General features: G+C 41.6%; 3 protein-coding genes across 3 annotated transcripts in view; all 3 read right to left on the bottom strand.

The window, feature by feature from the left end:
• LOC146676531 (protein NLRC3-like) overlaps positions 1-27,975 on the bottom strand; it is a 183,997-nt gene that overhangs the window by 78,049 nt on the left and 77,973 nt on the right. The gene's annotated exons all lie outside the window — the stretch shown is intronic.
• Positions 1-27,975, bottom strand: part of LOC146676534 (carboxy-terminal kinesin 2-like) — a 296,438-nt gene that overhangs the window by 263,143 nt on the left and 5,320 nt on the right. The window lies entirely within an intron of this gene.
• On the bottom strand, positions 804-25,662 carry LOC146676535 (protein TANC1-like). Its single transcript, XM_085402133.1, has 10 exons — positions 25,340-25,662; positions 16,987-17,109; positions 14,293-14,574; positions 13,847-14,001; positions 10,337-10,568; positions 10,060-10,226; positions 4,850-5,457; positions 2,652-2,760; positions 2,292-2,414; positions 804-1,085 (listed from the first exon to the last, which is right to left on the bottom strand). Exons 1-10 carry the CDS (start codon positions 25,365-25,367, stop codon positions 819-821), a joined length of 2,094 nt encoding a protein of 697 aa, XP_085258259.1. The 5' UTR covers positions 25,368-25,662; the 3' UTR covers positions 804-818.

The raw sequence follows: 27,975 nt of genomic DNA, 5'->3' as shown, positions 1-27,975 counted from the left end.
AGCTATTTATAATTTTTATGTTTAATGGGTGGGTGCTCACGATAAACAGATTTTGAATGAAAGCCCGGGAACTTCAGTACCACAAAAAGTGGCTATTCTCTGTGCCCATATGGATCAGTCCCTCTTATTACCATTATTCCCTTAAGCCTCAAGTTGGCTAGTTAAGTATCAGACTAACGTTTAAAGCTTTTACTTGAGTGAAGTAACTCACATTACTGCTACTGCTAAGTAATGTTAGCTATGTTTACAGCATATACCATAAATCACCATGCCATAACCAACTACTGTACTATCACACTCAGTGCATTTCTCCAGCACGTTTGATAGCTAGCAAAATAATAATAATAGTTTTAAAATTAGCATGTGTTATGTACACATACTCGAAAATTATTTACTAGGACTCACCTGTCATGTGACTCAGAGTGCAAATTCCACCATTGTCGTTTTCCATCAAACACTCATTAAAACAGCAACGTCAAGTTAGTGCACTCATCCCCAGGGGGAGGGCGGGGTCACACATTGAAACAGACTGGCACGCAGAGGTGCAAGGCAGACCAGATGGAGAAATTTTGCTTTCACACTTTGTGACTCATTCAGTTATTTGTGGTGAATGAAATATGGTTTCAACCACGTTTAAGCACCACATCTAAAATTCAAGCACTATTCAAACCTTGAAAAGACAATATTTAAATTCAAGCCTTTTTTAATGATTTCAAGCACCCATACAAACCCTGCATATGAAAAAGCCAGAAATCCAGAAAGATGGCCAAATGAAACCAAATGTCTATGATCACAAGAAAACTACATCAGTAGAGTTGTCAAGTAGTCACAATATGAAAAGTCCTCACCTTAGCCTCCTTTTTACAGAGCAGCATGACTTGTCCCAAGTGTCCTGCAGCAGCTGAGAAGCAGAGGGGGCTCATGCCGTTTTCTGAAACAACATCCACGCTGGCGCCGAACTCGAGCAGCAGTGAGACAATTTCCTGGTGACCGAGGTGACACTGGACGCAAAGCACTGGTGCGTTGTTCAGGACTTCTGTGCGGTAATTCACGTTTGCCCCTCCCAGCATCAGGAGACGGCTTACCTGATCATACAAGCAAAAAAATAAATAAAAAATGCAGAAAGCATTCACGTTTGAATATTTATTTCAAGGTCTTTGCAAAGAAGTGAATTTTTTTATCACATGTACTTAAAGGTGAAAGAAATCTGAATTAAAAATAAATGTTATTCTCTTAAGAAGAGATGACTGTTTAACTATTTTACTCTTTATTGGCTAAATTATACACTTAAAAATGTGAACTACCACCCATGTTTGAGCAGCAGAATTGTTTCCATTACTCATTTTATGGCTCATACAGAGATCAAACTTCTTATTCTCATCTTCAGATTTTTCAGACGGCAAATGAAACGGCCACATTCTAGCGAATGCAATTATCAAGTGTGGTATTCGCTTTCATTACGAGTAAATCAATAATAAAGGCCTAGTCAAACAAAACCAAAGAGTGAAATGAGTGTTTGACGACAGGAGATGAAAGTGTGTGTTATTTTCTGGATCCTCTGTAGCATAATTAACCCCCCCACCCCTCCCCCAGAGGAGAGAATAAGGTCATTTTGTAAATGTCTGTTTGACTAATACTACACATTTATACAATAACTCACAAACAGACACCAGGTGATGGAACGCCCTCTGAAACAATAACACTAACGGCAAAGAAGTACGGAGGATAATTTTTCTTCGAGCCAGAATGCATCATGCTGGCAGAACAGCCTTTCCAGGAAAGGCCAAATGATTATCGCCCTTCGAAACACGACTGAAAAGCAGTACACAGGAAGTTGGCTCGTGCGCGAAGCTTATTAACATTTACCTGTCAAATTATAATTGGACACATTAACAATATAAAAGGACAGCGGTTATTAATAAAACATTCTCTGCGTGGAGCAACATTCGGGGATTAAAAGTGTAACTAAAATCTAAAGAAAGTTGCAGTTATTTCTGAGATGCATTTGCTTTAAAATGACCTAACCAGTGTATATGATTATATTACTCCAATGTAACAAAAGGGTTATGAAAATGCTGAAAATTGGATACATATACTGTGTGTTTAATATATAGCGTTTAAAGGTTTCCTATATCCCCTCAAGAAGCTTATACTTTGCATTTCAACAAAAGCAACCTGTTGCATTTAGGCATTTCAGGTTATCAATAATGTGTTTTTTTCATCGTTAGCTAATAAGCCGCTTGTTCTGCATTCAACAGACGCGCAGGAGCAAACCTGAAGCAAAGGCTTACCTTGACATTAGGTGTGTAGAGGTTCCTCAGGGAGGCCAGGGCTGCAGAAAGGCCGTCAGTGCTGCAGTTTATCCACAGAGCCTGAAGGACACTGGATGACACGCCTGTCTTCTTGCTCAGACCCTGCACGCACGCCGATGCATAAATGCATGAGTAAATACACAAACACACATATGTAAAAACCAGCGAATCTGAGGGGCATAAGCTGTCAATGTTGCTTTCCACATCCCACGGCTTATCCTCTGGTGAACCATTGTCACAGTGCATAAATCAAGAGAAAGTGAACACCAAGAAATTCCTGCAAGGGATGGATTTCAAATAAAGATGAATGCATAGACCACGTAGGTTCCACATCTATACCTTGAAGATGTGTGCTTTGAGTATGTGGTGTCCCAGCTCCATTGTCTGCTGCCGATTCAGTTTCCCCTCTTGGCGCGATAACATGAAAGCCATGAGAGCGTGACCGGTCCTGGGTTAGAAAACAAGGGAACAGATAGGATACTCAGTCGTCAACAGTAGGAATGATTGTTCCTCTGCTTCAAACGACATGAAAGTACTGATTCATTCTGCTGATGACGAGGAGCCTGGCACTGTCATGGAGAACTATTGTATTCTGGAGCTAGTGTGAATAAGCTAAAAATGTTTGGCAATGACCCTCTGAACAACAGGGGGGAAGAGTGTCACTGAGGCACTAATTAATGCAGAACTTCATTAAAAAGGCATGCATGATTGCGAATCCCTTTGATCTGGATAAAAATCCTCTCTAGTTGTGCCCAGGCACAAACAGAGAGGCAGTGCAGGAGGCTTTTGTCTCTCTGTGCATCTCCTGCGCCAGACTACAAGCCTTTGTTTTTTTAATGATGGAGCTGGACGGCTGTGAATGACCAGAATACGAAGCTCAGCTCTCGTCCGTTTGGAGGCATCGCCGTGTGAGCAGAGGTGAGCAACAGGGAGGAAAAAAGTGACATCATTCAATTTATGAAGTGTGAATGACTGAAATCTCTCATTTGCGTGTGGCTCCAGCATTTCAATTAGGTAAGCACTGCAAGTACTGCTAAAAGAGATAAGCCTGCCTCGCATTGCAACATGCAATATCTGCAAAATGCATAGGTCAGTACCCCCCCCTCCCTCACAAAAAGCACTATTTATTAAAACAGGGCAAATCAGTGTGAGGCTGCAAGACAACAACAAAAAAAAAGCACTGATCAGGAGTCAAAAGTTGTGCGGGTGATCTACTAACAAAGCACAAATTCATGAGCACAGACGCAGCAGTTCATTTTACCGATGACCAATGCAAGCTGCCAACAGCAGCGCAAATTAGTGGGTTGCAAACAAGCAGATGAGGGAGCGAGTAATCCACTAACAACGCTGGTGCGGCTTGTTATTTGAAATTTGACAATTATAATACGGTACCAGCACATGTGAACAATTCAGACCGGGGAGAGGCAGTGGAAGGAGAATCGATGTGTTTGATATGAGGGTGAAGTCTGCAGTCAGGCATCTGAACTCGGATGAATCCTGACAGCTCCAAAAGAGCACAGGATTTATCTGCAGAGGTGCTGCTTTATTACAAACAGCTTCACTGTATCAAAGGTGCATTCTGAGATGACCTTTTGAATGTGCTGTACGTCGCAAACAGGCCTTGTGCTAATGAATTTAGTGCTGTGATGTGTCTGTAAATGCTCACATCATCACATCACTTCACACTCAATTTTTTTTCTGCATGCCGTGTGTATTTTTTCCGAGACAAAGGAAAGACTTTGGCATGCAACAAGCTGACACCAACAAACAGGACTTCAGGGAGTCTAATGTTTCTGCAAAATCTCAAATTACATTCAGTGAAGCCTGAATGTCATTGTTGCAAGATTCGAGCATTAATCTAACATGCTTCACTTCCACAGCTGTATTCTCACATTCTCACAAATGTTATGCAATGGAGTCATTATGCAAGAGAAGACGACTCGAAGAAGTGAAACAGCCTGCTTGAAATCTGATCTATGATGTTGCAGGGCTGCGTATGCAAACTGCTGACTAAAGGGGTTTATTTACAAATGGAAGCTTTGGTGCAGTCTGCAGTGTTTATTATGGACCGATTTCTGCGCAGATATGTGAAGAAAAACACTGAATTACTGCCTCTAATACATCCAGAGCCAGCTATTCTCCCCTTCTGCAGACATATCCCACGTTAAATTCTGCTCTCCTGCATTAAAATTGAGGACCGGAAATAAGCAGGACACTGCTTTAAACATTTTAGGTAAGAACTTTGTGACAACCGACAGGATGGACACCAAATTTAGGCATGATTAAAGCTGTCAGAGACCTAAAACAACTAATTCAGAAGCACTCTGAGATGCAAAACTTCATTCACATGAAGACACGTTTATCATATTATTCTGCAGCATTAGTTGTACTTTTCTTACTGTCCTACATGCCTATTTGTGCAATTCAAGAACCTTTTCTAAATGCATTACTGAAACATACGCAAACTCTAAATGCATTACAGAAGCCTGCAAACCACATTGAGAGCTGCGAAGTTATTGCATTAGCAGAAAACTGACCTGGGGTCACAAAGGAAGTCCGTACTCTCTCCATCAGCTCTCCACACCAGCCACTCTCTGAAGGAAGGGTGACAAAACATGCGCGTCTTGTCCCTCCGTTTGATGAGAAAGCACGAGAGCAGCTCCATGCGTTGCTGAAAGTCCTCCCATTGTAGCTCCCCCTGGACGAACCCCGCGTTGATGGCGTTGAACAGCTGCTCGTCAGTCAGGGGGTGCAGCGAGGCGAGCGATACGTTGAGGATCGGCAGTGAGCGCTCAAAGGCTGAATTGGTCATGAATTTCATGTTACACTGTAACTGGTACAGTTCTGCCAGTGAAACAGGCACGACTTTGTAACTGGCACTTTTGATCACGAGGTGGCCTCTTTCAAACAGATCCAGGGTGAGTTTGAGATACAGGTAGGACCCTTGGCTGCGGGAGATCAGGTGGCTACTTAGCTTGCCGACTGTGATAGGATCGGCCTTGCCGTTCAGGCTAATATTGTTCATGATGTCCTTGCTGCCGTTGATACGATACTGGATATATGCGTTGAGGTCATTGCTGATCTCTTTGTTGTCAGAAAAGTCATCCAGGGAGATTTTGGAGAAGGGCAGGAGGCTGGTGATCTCCTATTGAAGACAAGATAAAGACAGAGCGTGACATAAAAACATACATCTGAGCTTCAATGTACTATTAAAGTGTCAATGCATGAAAAAAAGTAATTTGGTGCAGTGTTTGCATTACAGACACAGCTGTATTACTCAATACCACAGCCAATAAATAAATAATTTAATTAATTAAAAGCAAAAATATTCTTTGCATCCTGAGCTGCCATTAAGAAAAACAAAATCTGCCTGTGTACGTGTATTATCAGAAGAGTTTCTTTGAGCAGTGGGGAAGCAAGCATGCTGAGCTATCAGGCCAAAGCAGACACTTGTTACTGTTCAAAATGTGGCTGTGAGGAAAACAGGAGTGGGGAAACTGAGTATTAAGAGGCAGGGGATGGATGGGATGGTAGCTAGCGGGCAAGCAGAGGTCTGAACTAGGGCTCACATTTCGATCTGTGTCCCAGGGGTTGGAGAAATCAATGCACCTTAATCCTCCAATCCTCTGCCTGTCTGAGGCTAGAGAAACATTGCCTCCGCAAGATAGCATTTTTCCTCTCCCTCATCATGAGAAGGCAGCGCAAACAGACAAACACACACAAGCACATGTATGCACACGCTCAATAAAACATACCGAACACAATCCACAAGATTGGGGGGAGGGGGTGCAAACAACACCTCAGAGATTGTCCAGATATTAGTCTAGCAGGCAAGGGCCAATATATCGAACCCTTCCTCCGAGGTGAGATGCTATTTGTCTGTTCAAAGCACAAAACAATAGCGTGACAATTTCATCTCTATGCACAACTCTGATTCTGTCTGCAAATAAGAAACATTTCATGCCTTCATATTTTCTTGTCTTAACAATGCTATCTTGATTATTCTTCCATGATTCATTTTTGCTATGCCCCGAGTTAGTCGGGCAGTAAAGCAGATAAGCTTTATTTATTCACTGAGGGGTTTTTTGCAAGAGACACCTGAGTACAAGCGACAAGTACAAATGTACACGCATAATATTACAAGTATGAAGTGATAATGCTTTAAAGTCGATCATTTAGTGCTTCCAATTTCAAGCTAAATTGCAGCTTATACAAACACTAAGCTGCAGAGTTTCTGAACTTGTAGCCGAAAGCTTAGATAGCAAAGCCATACACACACAGACGCAGGTTTACCGATGGCTTTTGCATATTAATGATGGCCAAATGGTTCAGATAACTTACAAAGCCGAATGTAACCACTGTCTGCACTGAATGGCAATGCTGCTGACTGCTGTGTCCAGAGCTTTAATGTTAGGGGAAACGGTATGAGAATACAGCATGGAGCGTACAGTTTGTGCTTTTGATCTTTTGTAGGAACTTGCTCTAAAAACTTTTGAAGGAAGTAGGAACCATCATCATTAGCTCATATTTCAGTTTCAAGAACCTTTGAGTAATGCAAGTGTATGGTCATTATAGTCTATTGCATGGAGCAGGACTGACAACCATCATGTCCAAACAACATTTTATATACATTTTCTTTATTTACTGTATTTATTTCTCTATTTATTTTATTTTGAATGCTGTGCATGGTCCAGTTATCGTAGAATATCTTCAGTTTATCATTAATTCTGTTATTAAGCATTGTGCTGTCGTTATGTGTCATGGCATGTGGTTGTACGCAGCCCTGTTTGTTCATCACGTCCCACCGGACATAGAGAATTCAATTTTGGAATTTCTTTGTGATTTTGCAACCATTTCCTGCATCTTACCCAAATATGTGGACTCGTAGCCCCCCCCCCCCCCCCCCCCCCCCCCCAAAAAAAATAAACAATAAAAAGAGAGGACATACAGGGTTTTTCTGCAAAAGACTGCCAACTCTCTTAAAAACTATTTAACTGACTTCTGTTACATTTTTGGAAAATTAGACATTTTCAGTCAGTGACTAACAGCCTTTCCATTGCACTTAAAGGGAACTTACTGAACATCATAGGAGCCTGATTTACAAAAACATTGTCAAACCGACTCCGAGGTTTTCACATGCGAAGTCGTCATATAGCTCCCATTAAAACAACAGTGCCATTTGATTCATTACTGCAGACAACTGCTAAGTGGTTACAGTGGGAATGTGAACAAAACAGAAATATAACAAGAAAAATATGATTACAAGAAAGTAAAAGACACATATGGCATGGTTAACAATGTGCTATCCTTTGCCACAGACCAGCATGTGCACAGGATTCACTAACAGAGGTTATAAAAAAAACAGCTACTGTTACATATGCCTTAAACCACACGTTTCCTTTCCAGCACAGTTGTTACTATGAAATCTACCACACGGACAACAAAAACACATCTCCGATAACCGACTGCAACCTTGTTGTTGTTGCTGTTCTTGCTTTGCCAGCCTCCAGGTGGCTAAAAACGTCACCCTAGCAAATTCACACAAACAGTAACTCCCTCTCATTAAACACTGTTTCACTTTGTCAGAAGACATTACAACACATATGTTGCAGTGTTCTGCTTATGGATGGATGGATGGATGGATGTTGCAGTGTAGTCGAAATGTATTACTTTAAGTGCAGTCACCTGGAACATCTTTCCACGTCAAAAAACCAATTCTAATGCATTAATAGAAGAGCATAAGAGGTGAATACAAAATATCAGCGCTACAATATATTGATTCACCACACTGACAGGGCCTTGCCTGAATTCTTAATAGCTAGGCTGAATTCATTATATAGTACAGCCCACACTGATGGACAACACTCGACCCTGGCTTCTGACTGAGCAATAATAACTCAAATTCCAGATGTCAATCAAAAACCACATTATTATCCAAGGCTCAGTGCTTTCTTTTTTCCCCCAGCAAGGAAAATAAGTTTTCATGTAGTTCATCAGTAGTGTCAAAGCCTCAGTTGTCAGCAGCGTGAATTTAATCCAAGTCCATAGCATTTCTGGAACTGGTCAACCTAGTGTCAGCTCAAAGTGACTGACTCATCTCTCTCCTGCCCTGCAGGTCATGTGTCTCAATTCTTTCCTGAATGTTGCTGGATATGCCTGACTCTGTAAAGAGTAGAATAACAAGCGGGAGCAGCTCAGGAAACACTTGTCAAAATGTAAAAATGTGCAGGGTCTGGTGACAGTGAGTGAGTGCCTAGAGAGGTGACGGCATGTCCAGCTAGACATTTGTTAAAATGAGAGAATTTTGATTCATTTCTTTTCTAGGGTTGCCACAGTGTTAGATTTTCCGATTTAGGATATGAAATGTTCTGGTCAACAAATCAATAAATGTGTTTTACAGTGTTTTATGGATTGGGAAACAGGGCCAGTGTGAACTGTAAGTGCAGGAGGACTGTTGGCTACAACCGGCATACTTTTTTTTCTGCACTATAAGCCGCACTTAAAATCCTTTAATTTTCTCAAAAATCGACAGCGTTGATGCTTTATCAGGTGTAACTATTAAGTTCAACATCCAAGCATCCATGAAAACAAAATTTATTAAATTTAACGGAGTTAGAAGTTAGCTCACTAGTTCCACCTAAACATGATATACATGACTAAGAGATTTCTGAAAAAATTTAAATGTACAGCTCTGCCGTCCCTTTCGACATAAATGAAGACAGAAAACTAAACAGCAGTGACATTTATAGGGTTACTGAAGCTTGGCTAGCTGGTATAAAATGATATGCTAGCGACACAGCTATGTTAGCATAACATAAACACAGTGAAGCTAGAGGATGAAGGCTAACTTTTTTTCACTCATAAAAGTTAATGTGAGGGTTCCCGAGGGTTAGGGACAAATGCAATCGCATGGCGGGATGCTGTAAACGGACCAAACTTCAATCAGGAGAACAACTGAGGTAATCCATCCACAATACAAAGGTTAGTCATTAATATGCTGCAACAACATGGGAATAGAGCAGCTGCAAGAGAATTCAGCATTTATGAATCAATGTGGATTGGAGGAAGCAAGAAAAATGAGTTGACTTATCTGACTGTTTTGTTTCGCTTAATGCGCCTTATAATCCGGTGCGCCTTATGGTCCGAAAAATACAGTATATTAAGTAAGTGAAAACTAGCACTAATAACATTAAAATATATTAAAAGGTAAGACTGTAAAAGCACTTAGTTAAAGATGCTTAGTTAAACCAGCCTGTGCAAATTTCATTCAATTTGTATAAAAAAATATAACAACAGAAGTCTTGAGTGTTCAAACTTTTTGATAAGCTTCAGCTCAGAGCGCTTGGAAAGCAGATAGTAGAGGATAAGAGCAGACACGAAACTGGTAATTAAGTTAAGAATCAAGCCCTTAACAGCTTGCCTGTATCCAGTACTTCACTCAACAGTGTAACAGCCAAACTGCACCTGTGTGAGTTCATTGTGGGAAGCGAGTCTCTGAGTGTGTGAGAGAAGCAGCTGCAGCAACAGAAGAGTGAATGCCATTAGCAGTAGTTACTTTAATCAGCCGTAAAGTGTGCGGATAAGCAGAGTAGTTACCGAGAGGGAAGAAAGAGTGATAAACTTTTTAAAACTAAAACTCATCACCAGTATAATGTGACATCTGTAATTCTGACTCGAGGTGATTATAACAGTGAATATTTTGTCATCTGAGTGAACTCAGAGCCATGCTTTATAAGTTCTTTCTTACCACCAAGTTGATTCGAACAGTGACAACCAGTTTTAGCCAGGAGGGGAACTTGGCAATGATTTTTGTGATGAAGGATGCAATGGTGTCTCCATAGTCTGGTTTGTGGAACTCCGCTTCATTCAGCCCGTCTATTAAGATTATGTAATCTTCCTCTGGAATCCTTCGCTCTGCAAAGACATTTACAAATAAACTAAATATTAAAATACTATGAAATGAGATTAGTGGTCTCATACACGATGAAAATGAAATAGTGCAATATACAACTACAGTGTTTTACCTTTCCGAAGGTTGGCCAACGGTTCCAGGACTCTTCTCCGGAAAGCAGCCATGGGGTCTTGGACACAGGAGCGCAGACTGAGCATGCTCTGGAGGTGGGGCTCTTTCAGCAACAGCTCCCGGTACGCACTCAGTTGATGAGCTCTGCACAGAAGGGCTGCGATGCTGTGCACAAATTCTGGGACCAAGCAAGTGTACGTGTTATCTGCCTGGCAATAATGATAAGCCACCACCTGGAAGACAAAAGGAACGAGAACAAACGCGAGTGAAGCCATTGCTTTTTGAGAATCAGGAAGAATTAAAAATATGATTCACTGACTGATGGGTACATTTGATAACTTTAAAGCGTTTACAAACACCAACATCTCTGGTGACTGAAAAACTACCATGACAAAGTAAGTAAGTGAGGCTTTTGATACCAACAAGCCTCCATAAAACTACATATTATCTCTACAATGTCAAAGACATGATTTTATCCTTTCATTATTTCACACAGAAGGGATGATGAAGAGATTGGGCAACGGATGAAAAGCTATAAAAAGAAGTGAGTAGATCCCAGGTGGATATCTAAAGGTAGAATCTTCTGTACCTGAGCAGGTTTCCGCAGCATTCAAAGGAGGTCTGATTTAAAAGGAAAATGTAGGGACAGAGGTGGAGAAGAAGGAAGATGACTGTACTAATTACAGTCCAACCTGGAGGAGCTGACACACTTCCAGGCCCACAGGAGGAGGAGCAGGTGATCGGTTCCTCTGACGGCTCAACCTCAGCTGTTGCTGTTTAGTTCTCCACAGAAAACCGATGACCAGCTTCTAGAAAAATGACTAAAGCCTCAAGATATGAGACTTTTTTTTTTTAACATTTAGCATCAATAAATGTTTTGGACCCAAACTTCTCCCCACAGCACAGATCTAAATGCATATTTATGGTTCTTTCTTTTTCAAATAATAACATATAACTCACATGCCAATAAAGGCACAATTAAAGCTAGCGCAAATTAGAAAAGAGGGAGGTAAGATTTTAAAAATTATAGCTGAACTCCCTGGATGTATATAACCCATCTTTAGTAAGGAAAACATGTGACATCCAGTCAGAAGATGGACCAACTGAAACAATAACACAACCACTGATTCACATCTTCTCCAGAAACTGTCAAAAATCACGACCACCAGAATTTTTCTCTGATGTTATGCTTTACCCTAAAAGCAGCAAACGTCTGAGAGAAGTCCGAACACTCCTTTCTGTCATTTTTGCGTCACGTGTTTTTTGAGCTTCATCACAAATGTGACATAACAAAGAGGGAAACTGATATATTGAATGCCTATTATTGTACAAAGTCAAGTAACCTGCTGTGTGCATGAACACAACTCTTAATAAGCCCCCTACTGCAGTGATGATTTAATTTAGCATACAAGTCACGCAGACTACCGCCTCATCAATGAGCAATACGAATCTCGACACACGATGATGCAAGGCTCTGCAGTCAAACCTCGGTAGCTCATCTGCTGGCAAAACAATAAATGCATTTTCAGAAATGTTACCTAAAGGCACGTCTCGATAATAAGAATAAAGCAGAAAGGGTAGTAGCCTCAGTGCTCCTGTTATGAGACCACTTTTAAATCAATGATTAAAAAAGCACTGGCAGAATCTGACAGAAGCTGCTCAGCGTTGCATCACACATCACAGGAACAGAGCCCCTGTGAAGGCGCCTATTGGAAACACTTTTCACCATAATTGGCTCAAGAGATACTGCTTGAGTTTCACAGACATTTACATGAAGCTCACTGCATTACCCTAGCTGTCTGGTGCATGAACTGTCCCCTTTGACAGGGTCACTAATTAGGAGGCCTCCCTGACAGGATAAGAGTATTCAATTCTAAAGGTGTTAGAAGGACAACAGGTTGTAATCAGTACCATTAAACGCAGCAGAATCAGTAGGAGACGTCACATCCACTGAGAAAGTCCTTCACAAAGCTGCCACCTATTAAATTACCTTACAACCTACCATCACAGCACTATTCAAACTCAACTGACTACAACAGTGGATCACAAATCTTCTCTGAATCCCGGTGGCCCCCAATCATCTTTATTAGACCTGCTACAAGGCAATAGCAGTGCCAAAGTCATCAAATGGTGCTTTTAGCAAGCAGTATTTCCAAAATGTAGTGAACGTGCACCTGCTATGTGACTGAACCCTCAGCAACACAAGAAGAGGTGGTGCGAGTAAAGATGCGGGAGTGAAAAATCGACAGAGAAATTTCAGTGGAAACAGAGCGAACAATTCCAAAACTAAAATAAAAGAGTCGTAGGCAAAAACCGCACACTGCTTAGTCGGCGTGCATCGAGAGAGGAACATTTTAAAGTGAAACATCGAGGACTTGTCTGTCCACTTCACAAGTCTGAAAGAGAAAGATGTGCAGAAATATGCTCAGTGTCTGGTATGCATGTTTGGGGGGGGGGGGGGTTCGGTCACAGACAAGTGGTTAACAATGTTACTGACGGTGTGGGGGAGTAACAGAACACATGTAAAGCTGTTACCGTGCAGTACTTTATATCTTGTGAAAAATGTTGACAAGCTTATACAAGAAAACACTTAATCTTCTGCTCAACAGCGCTGACACGTAAACTTCCCAGAGAGGCAGTATTTAGACTTTATTTTGCGATCCTTGTAACGCCAGAAAAATCAACAGATGGAATATTCATCTGTCAAAAAAGTAAGCACTGTCCTCAGTAGTCAGTGTTGCTCCGCTTCATGGAATTTTGAGGATCCTTATCATGTTCAAACATCCCAGTTCAACACTTGAACAGGCGGCCTTACAATATATTTAAGCACCTATTTGAAGTTGACACAGGAACGGATACCAACCAGTAATTAAGCAGTAGTAGTGCCATACATGTCGGTATAACTGATAGCCGCCTAGATAAATGGTGTTGCTATTTGAAACGTGTGTTGATGTTTGTAAATTCCTAAATGACGTCTAATATTGATGAAGCTGGCTCTGTTTGACGTTGGTGTGTGTTTACATTCTGTGCTCTCAGGTCATGGCTGACAGGGCTCGCTGTGGGTTGTTGCTCCCTGAGGAGGTTCTAATCACTGACTAGTAAACTGCAACCTACCCTTATTGTTATGTATAATTTTATGCATCATTCAACAGAATATATCACAATTATCTGTGGTCACTATTAAAGAGGAGTTTTCAGAAGTCAGACTGAAGCTGTTGTAGAAGTACTTGGTAAAACCTGAGATGCTTTTTGGTCGATTTTCCTTCTTTTTCCTTTTTTTTTTTTTTTTTTTTTTTTAAAAGAAAGGAAGAAACAACAAATCCATCCATCAAAAACAAAAAATAATCTACTCACTGTTGAAAATTGTTAAAATTACTTTTTTTGATCCAGTGCACACACCAAACATTTTTTCCCTGAGTAAACACCACCATAACTAGTGCAATCTTTTTTCAGCTTCTTTGATTCCTGCTTCTTTGTTACTGTGAGCTCTCTTAGATGTTGAAAGGCGCACCTTTGCAGCCAGGCGTTTGACAGCCTCCTCCCTGTGCCGCTGCATCTCGGGAGTTCCTGGGCAACTGCTGGTCCTCGGTGTGTTGGCAGCACTGGATGGTGGAGTGGGCTGTGGAGGCTGGCTGAGAGGAAGTTCTGTGCTTTGTCCTGGGCCAGCTGGAAGACATGCACATGGTCACCAATATATAAAGTTATTACATTAATATAAACTAACATCTCTCTATATATGTATATGCTAGCATTAATAACATTAGTTGTGTGTGAGGGCATTCTTTTGTAAGGTAAATGTAATATTAGTCAACTTGATTTTATATTGCCAACGAATATATAATTACTTCCCTCCCACACTTTGCAAGCTAATGTTGAAATGAAATTATAATAACATTAGCTAAACACGAGCAGTTAATGTAGTGCTCACATCCAAAGGCAAATACTAAAACTAATTACTTTTCGGGGAGGCGCTGGGACTGTTGGAGGCGATCTGACGCATGCGTCCTCCATGGCAGCTCAGCGCCACAAGTCGGGAGATGATGGCCGTCTTCCCATACCCCACGCTGCCCACCACCACAGCACCGTGGTTCTCTGTGGACTCGCCGGCCTTCAGGACATCTTCCAGATGCTGAAAGAGCCAATCTCGGCCCACAAACACAGAATCTGTGGTGATGCTGGGAACCTCGAACAGCAAAGGTTTGAGCATGATGTCCACGGGTTTGTAGGGAGCAAAACGCGCTGAAGGAAACGGGAAAAGAAATGAAACAGATTAAAATTGTTTACACTACTTCTATTTTTTTTCCCCATGTCTCCGGGAAGTTAACAAATGATTACTTCTTTTAAATGCTGGAAACTTTACTGTAATAAATCGTTTTCCGTTGCAGTTAACCTACAAACATGCTTTGAGCATCTCCCGCATTCTTCTTCCCAGAAGGAGCCACATACATGAAAAACCCTGAACACTGTAGAGGATACATTTTCAATTAAGTGGAATCAGAGTGAAGACCTGAAAGAGGACTCTTATCTGGTCTACTTCAGCACTAATTAGATCTCATAACACTTGTTAACTAACATCACTAAATGACTGCTACCTTTAGTGCTAATGCACCTTTCAACATTACAACTATCACTGCTGTTAGCTGCTAGTGTTTTCACCTTGCGAGTTTGCCTGTGTTCACAAAAGCCTATTGTAATTGGAGGGGCAGTTGAGAGTGTTTATATTGGCAGGTGTAGGTCTGTTTATGTTTCTAGTGCCCTACAATGAAACCAAAAAGCGAACGAGCTGGTTCTGAGACACTTGAAATCATCACCACCTTCTACTATACCAGCAAAATAAGTACAGTGTTTGAAAAACTCTAACTTGAGCAAAAGGAGTATCGACGGGAACTAGAAAAAGAGTTATCTTTTATTAACCTCTCTTTATTGGATCCCCTTAGATTTCAAATCCATCTTCTTGAATATAAAGCCCCTAATGACCATGATTTGCTTTTTCAGTATCCTAAGCCGGAATGACAAGCAGAGGCTAAAGCTGCTTCGCTCCTGTGGAACCAGCTGGCTGTTTAGGGTTGGGAGCCAAACCCAATCTCTAATTTTAAGATTAGCCTCAAAACCTTTCATAGATTTATAGTTAAAGCTCGCTCAGCTAACGTCTGAATCACCCCTTACTTATTATGCTGCGACAGGCCTTTGCTTTCAGGAGGCCTCACATGGTGCACCGACATCCTCACCTCTTCTCCATTTCATTGTTCATGCATGTCAGTTTGTGTATTCTCTCTCCCACAGTTGAAGCTTTTCTCCTTCTCATCTTTTTTTCCCCCTTTCTTTTCACTCTCCTCTCATGGCAATCAAACGAGTGCTGCTCATCCCGAGTCTAGTTCTGTCAGAGGGTTCGCCCAGTCAAAAAGGAAGTCACTAAATGTTGCTCAAATCAGAACTGTAAGGTCCTCAGCGTACTAGGTTGAGTTTCCTAAGATGGCACATGTTGGGATTTTTGCAATATATGAATACAACTGCAATGAACTGCACTGAAATGTTGACCTACTGTTGCAAAATTTAGGTAAAGGTGGTGCCATCACACCCAAATCTGAAAAACAAATACCATAAATCATATAGATAGGGCTGGATCAGCTGACCCTGAATCCTCCCTTAGGTATGCTGCAATAGGTGTAGGCTGCTGGGGGATTCCCATGATGCATTGAATATTTCTTCTTCAGTCACCTTTCTCCCTCAAGATGTGTTAATAGACCTCTCTGCACTGAATCATACTTGTTATTAATCTCTGGCTCTCTTCAACAGCATGTATGTTATCCTGTCTTCCTTCTCTCTCTCCAACCGGTTGCTACAGATGGCCGCCCCTCCCTGAGCCTGGTTCTGCCAGAGGTTTGTTCCTGATAAAAGGGAGTTTTTCCTTCCCACTATTTCCAAAGTGCTTGCTCATAGAGGGTCATATGATTGTTGGGTTTTCATCTGTATGCGTTATTGTAGGGTCTACCTTACAGTATAAAGTGCCTTGATGCGACTGTTGTTGTGATTTGGCGCTGCATAAATAATACTGAATTGAGTTGAACTGAATCTCCCATAAAATTTATAGAAAAGAATCCAATTGTTTAAGATTGTTGCGTATGTACGAATTCATGTAGAAAAAACCTGCTCAGAACCACTGACCATATGCTTATGTATCAGCTTCATGTTTGAGACTGAGTGAAAATGAAAGAGGACATTTTCAAAAGGAAGACTAAATAGTCTGAGTATATATCCAGTGATGACTTATTCAGTAATTCATGTTCCCATGAAATATTTAATCTGCAGGATCTCTCAGAGGATTCAAAACACATAACCAAGATAAAAGTTAGCTGGGAAAAAAGGCATGATTTAAAAGCCAAAAAAAGGCTTTTGAGGATAATGTTAATACCCATAAGTGCTGCATTGTTTACATTGCAGTGTTCAAGTATTTGCACAGTTTTGTTGTTGGCTCTGCACTCAGACGTGGTACTTTGGAAACTTCAGAACTACCGTTGGCTGCCTATTAACTTCAGGGTTTTTCAGAGTCATACCACATAACATTATCCTATGTACTGCGATATTTTACACGTTTATTTTACAAATATCTCCCCTGAGTGCCTACAGCAGTAGTATGAATAGCCCAGTCACCTTTAGCGTCCTGAGGGGGCCTTCCTCCTGTATTATGCCAGGGTAGGCGAATGGATGTCCGGAGGGGGGTATTGCGCTGTTCATCAAGAAAGCTCAGGTCTTCAAGCTTTGTGGAACTGGTGGCTGTAGACAAGAGAGAAGACATACACACACACACACAAAGAGTGAAGCTGACAGTCTAGTACCTCCCGAGTACATTTGTCATCACAATTATAAAGAGGAAGACAGAAACACACACTAGAGTAAAACCTTGTGGCACTTATGCCATGTCTGAGGGTGGATGAGTGAGGAAAGAACAAAGCCAGTGCGCTCTGACATTTGCAGGGGCAGTGTGAGCAGCTACCAGCATATACTGTGGCAGGAAGAATAGCAGTATTCTAAAGTCAAGAGCAATATGCACCGATTCTCTTTGATTTGAGCTGACAGCTGGACACGATATAGCAATGAGAGGTCCATCCCCACAAGCACGCCTGCTAGGCTGTACGGAGAGGGCAGATTACCTTTACCTTTCATAAAACTACAACGAGTTATAGAAATGCTTCACCGCGGGTTTGGCACTCATCACTGTCAATCTACAGGACACACAGGTGTAATCTCAGGACTTTTGTGTACTACAAACTACAATATCTGTAAGTCATTTGACGTGAAATGAAATAATAAAATTAATTAAAACCAGATCACAACTTGAGTTGTTATGGAGTTCAAATCTACTGAGATTTCATTAGGATTTAGCTTCATTTTGAAGCAGAGAGAGAACAAGTCTCAAAGCAGGCAATGATTTCTATCCCCAAACACAGGATATCTCCTGAAACTACTAGTCTACAGATTAAAACCACTTGATGAGCCAGTGATTACAACTCAGCTTTTAATTTGAAGTCTAAGACACGGTCTGTTAACATAATAAAAATGTGCATTAGTGCGGCGAGGCCTCTCCTCCAACTGCTGCTCGTTTTTCAACTATGCTATCGCCGTTGCGATCCACGCTCTCCTGGGCTTAGTGAAGAGCAGAATCAAAGCCTCTCTTCTTCTTCTTTATCAATATCAGCTGGGAAAGACTGTCACTAACGCTCACTTCACTCCCTCACTCGGTCGCTAACTTACTCTCCGGAATGTCCCGCTAATTAAAACCGGTCTGCTGGCAACGGGAACTGAGGAAGCTGCCATCAACGCAACTTTGACTGGAACAGGAGAAGGGCCTGATGTTACTTTTACTGCAGTGCATTGTGCAGACACAAACATCTACACTGGATAAAGCTTAAGGAATTGCAAACAAAGAGAAAAGAAAACAATAAAAGCAAACGCGCATGACCTGGAAGACCTTTTGCTGTAAAGCAAATGCCACTTTTCATCAGCTACAACTACTTACATCTAAGACCAAAGCAAGGAAGGATGGTGGGAATTCTCAAAGCCCTCTCTATCTCCCCAGTGACGAGATACTTGGGCAGGCATACAGTCAAGTAGGCAGGGTGTAAACTCACAGCTAAATCTCTGGAGAGTGTTCCCAGTGGACGAGGGCACAAAAGCGATTCCTCCACCCCGGTGCTCCCATGCCGGCACTCTGGCAGCCGAGCCGAGTGCTTGGCTGCTTCCTCTCTAGTGTTCAGTCAGTCACAGCACCCACAGCATTAGGCACTTGCTAAATGAACGCGCTGCCTTCCAACAGAGCATCACCCTCTCTACAATTTTAACACGTATGCGTACATCATCTCTGTCCACATGCTGCACGTACACACACACACATAAATAACTCGGTATGCAAGCAGCAGAGGGGGAAATTGAGAATATTAGAGGAAATATAAACGGAAAACCAAGAGATTCACTTCGCAGTGGTTGATTAAAGTTTGTTATCCAACGGCTGCAGTATTAATCAACAATCCAGACTGCACAGAGATGGGGTTAAAAGAGGGGAATGTGGAAAAAAATGAAGGCGAAAAAGCAGCAGACTCATAAATGAGTGCAACAAAGAGTATCACGTGGATTTTGTGGGAGGTATGGACAAGACTCAAAAGAGAATAAAGAGAAAAATCAGCTTTATGCAACAAATCGCCACTAAATCCTCATGCTGACACAGGAGGGCCGCAAGATGTCAGTCTATTTTCCCCCCTTCCTTCTTTGTTTTGCATGGAATAAAAGAAATAGCACAGTAGAGCTTTATTCAACAGACACGTAATACCGAATTTGACTTGCTAAAGGAGCTGCATAGCTGCATAGACTACTTGATTCACGTCCGTGGCAGACAGCGCACCCAGCACCATAACTACATTTCTCTTTTGTTGAGTCGTTATCAACATTTTTTCCCAAGGCCAAGATTTCCCACACGATTCCTCCTCATCCCTCAAATCCTCCCCTTCATTTCTTCTCCTCTTTTTACTCCCGAGTTCCCTCCTATTCTTCCTCACCTCTACTCATTGATAAAACATACATATGATACCTTGAAGTCTGCACTTGCAATCACTTTGAAGCTGCACAAATGTGTCAAGACTGTATTCTGATGAAAATGGGATTCTTTTTTCCTCGGGCAGATCTGCCCTTTGAAAACCCCCTGTTCTGTGTTTCCCATGACAGAACAGAGAAGAGGACTGAGCTCCTTTGCTCTAACCACCCCCACCCTCCCTCCCCAACTTGACTCCCTCTCGCCTCCTTACAAGGTGAATCTACTAAAGAGGAGAAGGGAGTCAAATACTCCCTTCACATATCTTCCTGTTTTTATAGTAGCCAGTTACACTTTACCCATTTTGTGATTTTGTATGAATAAATCAGTTCTTGGCTGTTCTCGGCTTATAGCCAATGCAAATACCCATTTTCCTTTTATTTGGTTTGATTTTGCTGGTATAAACACGCCTTAATAGCTTTTCATGACGAACGTTTGAACATTCAGACACAAATGAGAAAATCTGATCCCTCATATCGATAAACGTTGTTTTATTTGCAAAGAGGCTGATATCAGCACGCACTGATGTTTGGTCCATTTGTCTGCCTATTACTCCTAAGACCCGAACTCTTCCACGGCATGCATTTTTAATTTCTCTTTGATATTTGGTCACATTGGGGCCCGATGAATGTAAAAACAAAGAATTACCAGATTTTCTTTTTAACCTTATTTTTGTTTTTGTTTTTAAAATAAGAGCCACATATATTAGTTTAAAATTTTGAGAGAACAGTAGCAGTATAATGTCCTCATAAGTGGATATCAGGCCCTTGTAGAGCAGAATTGAGTATTTTGGTCTAAATAACCCAAAATGTGATGTGGTAAATATTAAGGGATAATTATTATTGTAATAATTGCATAGCCTTATGCTAAGATCAACAACATTTACTTTAAAAAAAACAAACCACCACTGTAACTGCTCCATAAGCTATTTCATATATATAAATGCCTCTGTGGTTAGCTAACGCTCTGTTCCTTTTAAGATTGGGCATTTGATAAGCCCTAATCTGTCAATGGAGTGCCGAGCACAATTTTAAAAGGGGCTTTCAAACGGATTGATCTGTAACAGATTTTATTTTTCTCCTGCTGTGACAGCTGGACCAAACAATTCTCTGAAAAAAGGGCACGTTAGAAGATGTCTCTGTGACCTTTTCATGCTCGAGAAAATGAATGGGCTTTCTTTCCTCTTTTTGTTTTCATTTTAAACTCTGCACTAAACAGATCAATATATACATGAAGCCAGAAGCAGAAGTGACTCCCGTGTCTACCTGGAGACATCGCACACACTGTTGGCATGTCTTTAAACATGATCACACAGCCTAAAACAATACAATAGACCACATGGTCTCAGAAACTACCGGGAAAGACAGCAAATGAGAGCAAATGAGATAAATCAGTGTGAGATTATTAAATTTAAGGGCTACGCCACTTTATGAGTTTGTAATTACTGTGTGACCTTTGCAAACATCTTTAAATCATAGGTTGTATTTATGTGGAAAAGGTTAAGATGATTTTAGTCGTTCTAATAAAACACAAAAGCATTCAGATGTTACCTCATCAGTGTTTTAGTAGACAAACAACATATCCTCGAATTTGCCTGTCAGCAGTCCACAGTCTTGGCTCCGTTATCATTCGTGAAGAGAGCCCGGCGCACGAGCTTTGCCAGAGGAATGTATGACTTTGGAGTACAAGCGAGCAATGAGTGCGCCATACCTGACTTTGTCTCAAACCACAAAGCTCTGCTGAATAGCTAAACACCACACAAGCATTGTAGCACCATTCCTCCGCCACGGTGACCCTCACTCAAATCTCCCTGTCTGAGAAACCCAACCACAAGCAGCTCAGGCTAAGATTTCAAAACCATGGAATTCCAGTGGCCAACACTAATATGGCCCTTTGACTCTGTAAGCCTTTATAGAGGAAAAAAGAAAAAAGCTCAACTCCAATTACTCAAAATTAGGATTCTTATAAACTGAGTATATCACCTCAGAGAGGAGGTGAAATTCCATCAACAACTCTAGTTTATACAGAAGATCTTACAATAGAGGCGACAGATAGATGTAAATAGTGGATTGCAAATAATAAAACAAAGAAAACACCAGAGCATAGAGTTAATTTACAAGTGCTTATTACTAATCCTGATGCTGAAATTTGACATCAAGTTTAATTTACCACAGCACTGCTTTTTGGTTTGATGGAACTATTTGGGGGAAACAGGGCAGACTGGCTTCACTTTCACAGAAACTGATATAGAGAAGTTCACAAAGCACCTGGAAGCCCGGGAAAAAGCTGTTCCCATTTATTTCAGGCTCTTAGTGCATCTTACACCCAATGCACCTGCCACGTTTGTTAGATTTAATGAACAGCTGTTGTAAACATGATTACACGTAGATTATTTCACGTATTAGATCTTTAAATGCAATATTTCGATGCCAGATGAAAATCAGTAACAATTTTAACAACCTTTTAAATCTGCCTCAGCAGCAGTTTCCTTTAGGAGGTGGACAGTAATATACAATCCCTAATATAAAGCTCTGCTAAAGACAAATCTAAATGAATTCATGTTGTTCTTGTAACATTTGTGCAATTTGTCACAGGACATGTTGGCACCAAAAAGTGGCGCTCCCACCAAAACCTAGGGACACCCACGCTACATGCAACATCAAGGCAGTGCAAACGACAGTTCTCAGCAATATGCAGACATTCCTTCTACATAATTACGGAGACTTCAAGAGGCCCAGCAATGCATCTGTTGATCGGCATCAGACAGATGGCCAAAATACACTCTGACACTAAGAAAGTGTGACCTTTGTCCAACAACGAGCCATTTTACAAACAACTGTCTGGTGAGTCTTGATTTCTGCTGTGACACTTGAATGCTTAAGGTGAGAATTTAGCTTAAACAACATGAAAGCATTGATCCATTCTTGGTGGTGGTTCTCTGCACTTTTTAGCCTGTTAGTACCAACTGAACATGGTTTTAAATGCCACAGGCCACCTGGGTATTGTTGCTAACCATGTCGATCCCTTGTGTCCAAAGTGTACTCATCTTCTGTCTATAAAAACGAGTTTACAGTACTCACTCTACCTCCACAGTCACCAGATCTCAATCCAATAGAGCACCTTTGGGATGTAGTGAAACAGGAGATTCACATCATGGATGAGCAGCAACTATATCATGCCATAATTTCAATCACTCTGAGGAATGTTTCCAGCACCTTGTCTTTTTGGTGGAGATAATCATAAGATAAAATTAAAAACTAATAGCAATACTGTAGCATGAAGCAATTATGCCCTAAATGAACTCATGATTATTTGTTTGCTTCTGCCTTTAATCTCTGTGCTCCTATTTAATATCTATCAATAAAATAAAGAGAAATTTATAGATTAACCAGACAGCTCATTATCTCAGATGCTGTTTCACAAACACAGGACAAACAATAGTCACCAAGGTTCTGGCACAGAATGAATGCACTAATGATGAATACATATTATGTTTCGCCGTGGTAGCTTCTTTTCTCTCATTGCTTCTTTAGACTCGTTACTTTTTGGGGGTTTTTACCGAATACAATTTCCTTGAACAGAAGTGCCGCCTCTGCTATGCTGTGACCCCAAGAAAGATTTTACACTGTGTGACGAAACCCTGGGAGAGAGCATCAAGGACGTGATGAGACAACTTCATTTATGGCCTGAACCAATCTAAGGTGCGTGTTCTGCCGGTCTCAGAGGGCAACACTGCATAACTATGACATCAGCCCATAAACTCTGGGAGGACAGACAGACACAAGCACACCGGTGCTCACACGCAAACCAACACACATAAACAGCCAAACATTTTCTGGTCTGTTAAGCTTTATGAGCCACTGTGCGCCTGGACCGTCCAGGTTTATGTCACACACAATAATGATGAGATGTAAAAATGGTACGGACTCTTGGAACAATAGAATCATCAGGGAACAACACATCCAACTGTGGGCTGCAGAAAATATCAAAGCAGTGGCCACTGTGTAAAATACATGCGCAAGCTATGAGCTATGGTATGCAAGGAAATATCAGTACCGTGAGCCTACCATGTACTACTCCTTACTTCTTCTATAGCTTGTCCTCATCCCATCTTACTCCATTACTGCCTTCACAAGTTAAATTGCTTACCTGCTTCTAATTGTAAGGGCCTAGAGTGGACATTACACAGTTGCATTTCTCTGGTATGTTGAATAGGAACTGGGACTAGATTTTATCAAAGAGAGAAAACAGTCTAGAAGTAGACACACGGGAACTGTTACTATATTTCATCAAGAATAAACCCAAGGGAGGCAGGAGTCAAGTATCTGAACTTCAAAACATTGGCAGCTGCTACATACAGACTAAAGAGGTAAAGCAAAACAACATATTCAAGGAAGATTCTAGAGGAAAAAGTCTCATGAGGTCTTTTAAACTTTGAGTCGTCTCTGTCTAGGCCAGGTGTTTGACCTGAGTCACTCATGTTTTTATGCTTCTTTTCACAGCTCAGCCCAGGTTGCCCCTGCTGTGATTTTCCCTCACTGGCAGAATTGTCTGCTTTCAAAATTCAATGTAACAAACATTTCATCTGTGCTCTAACCTGTTTGTCTTTTCTTCTCTTTCTGTTTGCTCCTTTGAGTTGGACTCTAATGTAGTCTCACTCTTTTGTTTCTACAGCCTTACAGTTAACATACCACTCTGGTCCGTCAACGTTTATTCAAGTGTACATTCATTCTATCAACAAGCATGGGCAGCCCTGCTAATTATGGAGTAAAATCATTAGCATAAGCTTGCATTAACATTTGAGCCATAAAATATACTCCTGATTAGTTCAAGATTCACTTACGTGTCAAAATACAGATGCACCGAGTCTATGTCCATGCGGAACATGTACACGGCGGTGCAGGCAAATAGTCGCAATCAAACTTATAGCTACATGCTAATATGTTGCTAGTGTGAAGTATGTCAGGGAAAGCTGGGTATAATTCTTTGTGCCTCTTTGCAATAGCAGAGCACTTTATTTTCAACTAAGTGTGAGAAGATCTTGCAACTTACTGCAGCTTGAGGGAAAGTTTGATCATGTCTTTTGTAATAAAAAATAATATTTTGCATTTGAAAGGTAATTTTTTTTGGGGGGGGGGGGGTCCTGCGCATCTCTAGTCAAACCTGTCCAGGGCGTACCCCACTAGGATAAACTGCAGGCAACGCCTCCAACCCTGAATGGGATAAGGAGTAAAGAAGGGAGGTGGGTGAGTGAGTGGATGATAAAAGCTGTACATGACTCATACTGTCAGCTTAGCTACAAACTGCATTTAGGCAAAATTATATATAGGAAAATGCTAAACGTACTGCTGTTTGATTCACCAAAAATAGGCCGAGGTCAAAAGCAATAAGGTATGAGGAGACCTGGGAATAGTATGGGTGAAAAGACATAAGGGAAAAGGGGGTGAAGGGGGAAATATCAACAACTGTGACAGCTGTGTGGATATGGTAAGCTGAACCACAACAGGGAGGCTCCAGGGCAGGAATGCAGAACAGATCAGCCAGACCGGAGCGTGTGCTTAGGTTTGACATGGCGAGGCAGTGGCGAGCCACACCACACAGCAGCTGTCTAATCCCAAACTTCTGCCTTGATACTCCTGTTCTGAAAAGCACAGTCCGTTCTTTGAACTATTGACTTCTTATTTCTTCTAAACCTACTACAGATGCTCTCACTCTTCGGTGTCTATCACTCGCTTGGATTAAACTGACATGCCACATGTCAGCCTCTGGCACGCCACATGTCAGCCTCTGGCACAGGTCGTATCTCACGGTTACGATCTTGACAGGCAACACAATGCAGTCACAGATGAAAAGTATACAGAGCATTTCCTGTATACTTCTTGAGCTCCAGATGTCAAGACCTCAAAAACCAAGGAGTCTTACCTGCTACAGAGTTTGGCCTCGGCATCATGAGGGAAGCTGATGTCTGTGGCGGGTACGCAATGGGTCCCTCAGGTGAGTGACTTGGAGGGTGTGGTGGCCCTGGAGCACCCGCAGATATGTTAGGGTGCTGCTGGTCTGTCCTGGATGGGGTGTCTGCAGGTGTTGCTGTGGCACTGCTGGAGTCTTCTTCGGCCACAGGAGAGCAGGTGTCCGCCCGCACGCTCTGTGCCAGGCCATGGCGACCGCTGCCTCTTAGGCTGCCATCTTTACTCCACTCCAGGCTGGAGCCGCTGCGGTCATCATTCTCTGAAGAACTAGTGATGGTGGCTGAGAGCAGATTTAAATTTAAAAAAAAAAAAAAAAAAAAGAGAGAGAGAGAGAGAGAGAGAGAGAAGGGATTTTCAGCAAGTGAGGGAGGTGAAATGAGGGGAAGAGGCACAAGATATATCTGAGTAATGGTCTTTATGTGCGATGAACATTTATCCGTCTTAATCTCTAGTGAGACACCGAGCTGTAATGGAACTTTCAGCTTTGAGTGGCTTGGTGGTTTTGCTGATTGCCCTATCAACAGTTCTCAGAAGCTCATTTTATATTTACAGCGATCGTCTTCCTATACTCGTGAAACTCGGAAAGTAATATTGCACAGATTTATAGAACGTAATGTATTGTTATTGTTAAGAATCAGCGTTTGAATGATTTGGAATCATCCAGTGCAAACAGCAACTGCAACTGCAACAACTAGTCGGAGGGGAAAATGCAAAAGAGCAGGAATAACAATATAAAACCAAACATGGACATTTTTTTTTTACCCCTTCAGTTTAGACAGGTGTCTCTTCTAGAAGAAGAACTCCTTTAATCTCCCCTCGAGCCAACACAGCGACCTACCACAATCTTAAAAGCAAAGGAAAGGACTAACTCTCCATGATGACAGGCAGCTGGATACAGGAACATCAGCACTGTTAGTGGACTGGAGCCGGCCAGCCAGCTGGCCATGTTTGCATCACACACTACTAATCTGGATTTCATAATGGCGCAGCACGTTGCATCACCACTAATATTAATACAACAAACACATCTTGGACCCTGTGATTCCTGCGCTGGTTTCCTGGGCAAACATGAAGTCCTCTCATGGCAGCAGTCACGATAAACCCTGCTCGGACCACGGCATTAAAAGTCATCGTGATCTGACTGGCTAAACTACAGGACCTTGCTAAGAAGAATATGTAATTATTTATTCAAGCTTAGTGAAAATTTGAATTTTTATTTTATAAACAACTACATGCAGTCAAGTCCAGGCCCCTCGTGAAGGACCTTCTGAGGGAGCTGTTTTGTAAATGTTAAGACATTGCAAAGTCTCACTAATTCCATCAAGGAGCTTTTAATGCAAAACAAAGCCAAATTAATGTGCTTCTGAAATCAGAGTCAAAGTGAAACTTCAAAGAACAGAGAACATTAATCACAGGCATCAGTCTGACTTGTGGACGCACTGTGACTTTGTTCTTTCTTTTCCTTCCTGCACAATTTTATTAAGGAGTGTGGGTGGGATGTTGTAGACCAGTGGTACTTTACACCCCCTTCCCAAAAACACTCCACCCGCCCACTCAAGTACATAGCAGACTAGCATGCCATAGTCACCGATGTAACAATTTAATTTAACATCACTCTGCTGCAGATTTAAAAGCCCTCTGCTGCAGATACAGCTCAAGAATCTGCTGTTAGCAGTGAAGCAGCCAGTCAGTCACAGCTTCAAAGGATAGCTAAACACAGCTAATTAGACTCGAAAATTACATGCACATGGCATTTCATAGTTTGTAATGGGTGTACAATAAAGGGGTCGTAGAATTAGGGATCAAGAAAGGAAAACAAGCTGACCATAGTTATAGCACATGCTGCATTTCTGCAAAACTGTGTTCTGTCCGTTTCAAAGTTCAGGTGTTTGATAGTTGCTCATAACGTCTTCATTACTGACAGATTTTGATGCACAACTAGTGTTACTTTCTGCATGTCTGTGTGGGTCTGTGGGTTTGAGCAGCTAATGCACCCTCCCAGCAATCTGTCTGTGACCACAGCAAAGAGCTGAGAGAGACGGAGGCACCGATTTCCATTAAGAACTGGGTTTTATGCAGCATGACTTTACTTCATACCAGCTCGTTTCGCTAACTTTCCTGAAACCTGCTTACTGAAGTTAACAACCACACTTGCAGAGATGGCATTCTCTCACAAAACTCATTTTGAGTTAACTAAAGTAACGCAATTGCGTGCAACTGACAGCAACACATTTGGCACCAGTGCACATCTTATCCTGGGTGGTGTCAAAGCTGCAAGCTGGAAGATACTATATCGCAGCTTACATAAATTATTCAGCACGTTAGCAATGATATTGCTTTGGGGGGCAGAATGACTGAATCATGGTAATCATTTATGTCAACTCTGGAGTATTGGAAATCCAAATTGTTGTGTTGGATCTTGCTTTGGCATGCATTACTTTCTCCTGCATAACTATAATTTTCATCAGCAAGTCCGATATTCTTATTAGTTCAAGAATATCTGACAAAGATAAGGGCAAGGGAAAAGTTTAAAATCTGGCACCCTGTCCTCTAGTCTAGGAGTGCAGTCAGGGAAAAAAAAAAAAAAGG

Source organism: Rhamphochromis longiceps, linkage group LG3, assembly GCF_057381845.1.
Source record: "Rhamphochromis longiceps isolate RC_006_pf linkage group LG3, R_longiceps_female_GT1.1, whole genome shotgun sequence".
NCBI lineage: Eukaryota > Metazoa > Chordata > Actinopteri > Cichliformes > Cichlidae > Rhamphochromis > Rhamphochromis longiceps.
Note: the sequence above shows the minus strand (reverse complement) of the source record. Positions and strands in the feature narration are given on the sequence as shown.

Excerpts from the sequence above, each read along its gene's own strand:
- LOC146676535 (XM_085402133.1), bottom strand. The coding sequence starts at position 25,367 with ATGATGCCGAGGCCAAACTCTGTAGCAG. Across the intron at positions 14,575-16,986 it reads GCCCCCTCAGGACGCTAAAG|CGCGTTTTGCTCCCTACAAA; the intron begins GTGACTGGGCTA and ends CGTTTCCTTCAG. Across the intron at positions 1,086-2,291 it reads TCTACACACCTAATGTCAAG|GTAAGCCGTCTCCTGATGCT; the intron begins GTAAGCCTTTGC and ends TTGTATGATCAG.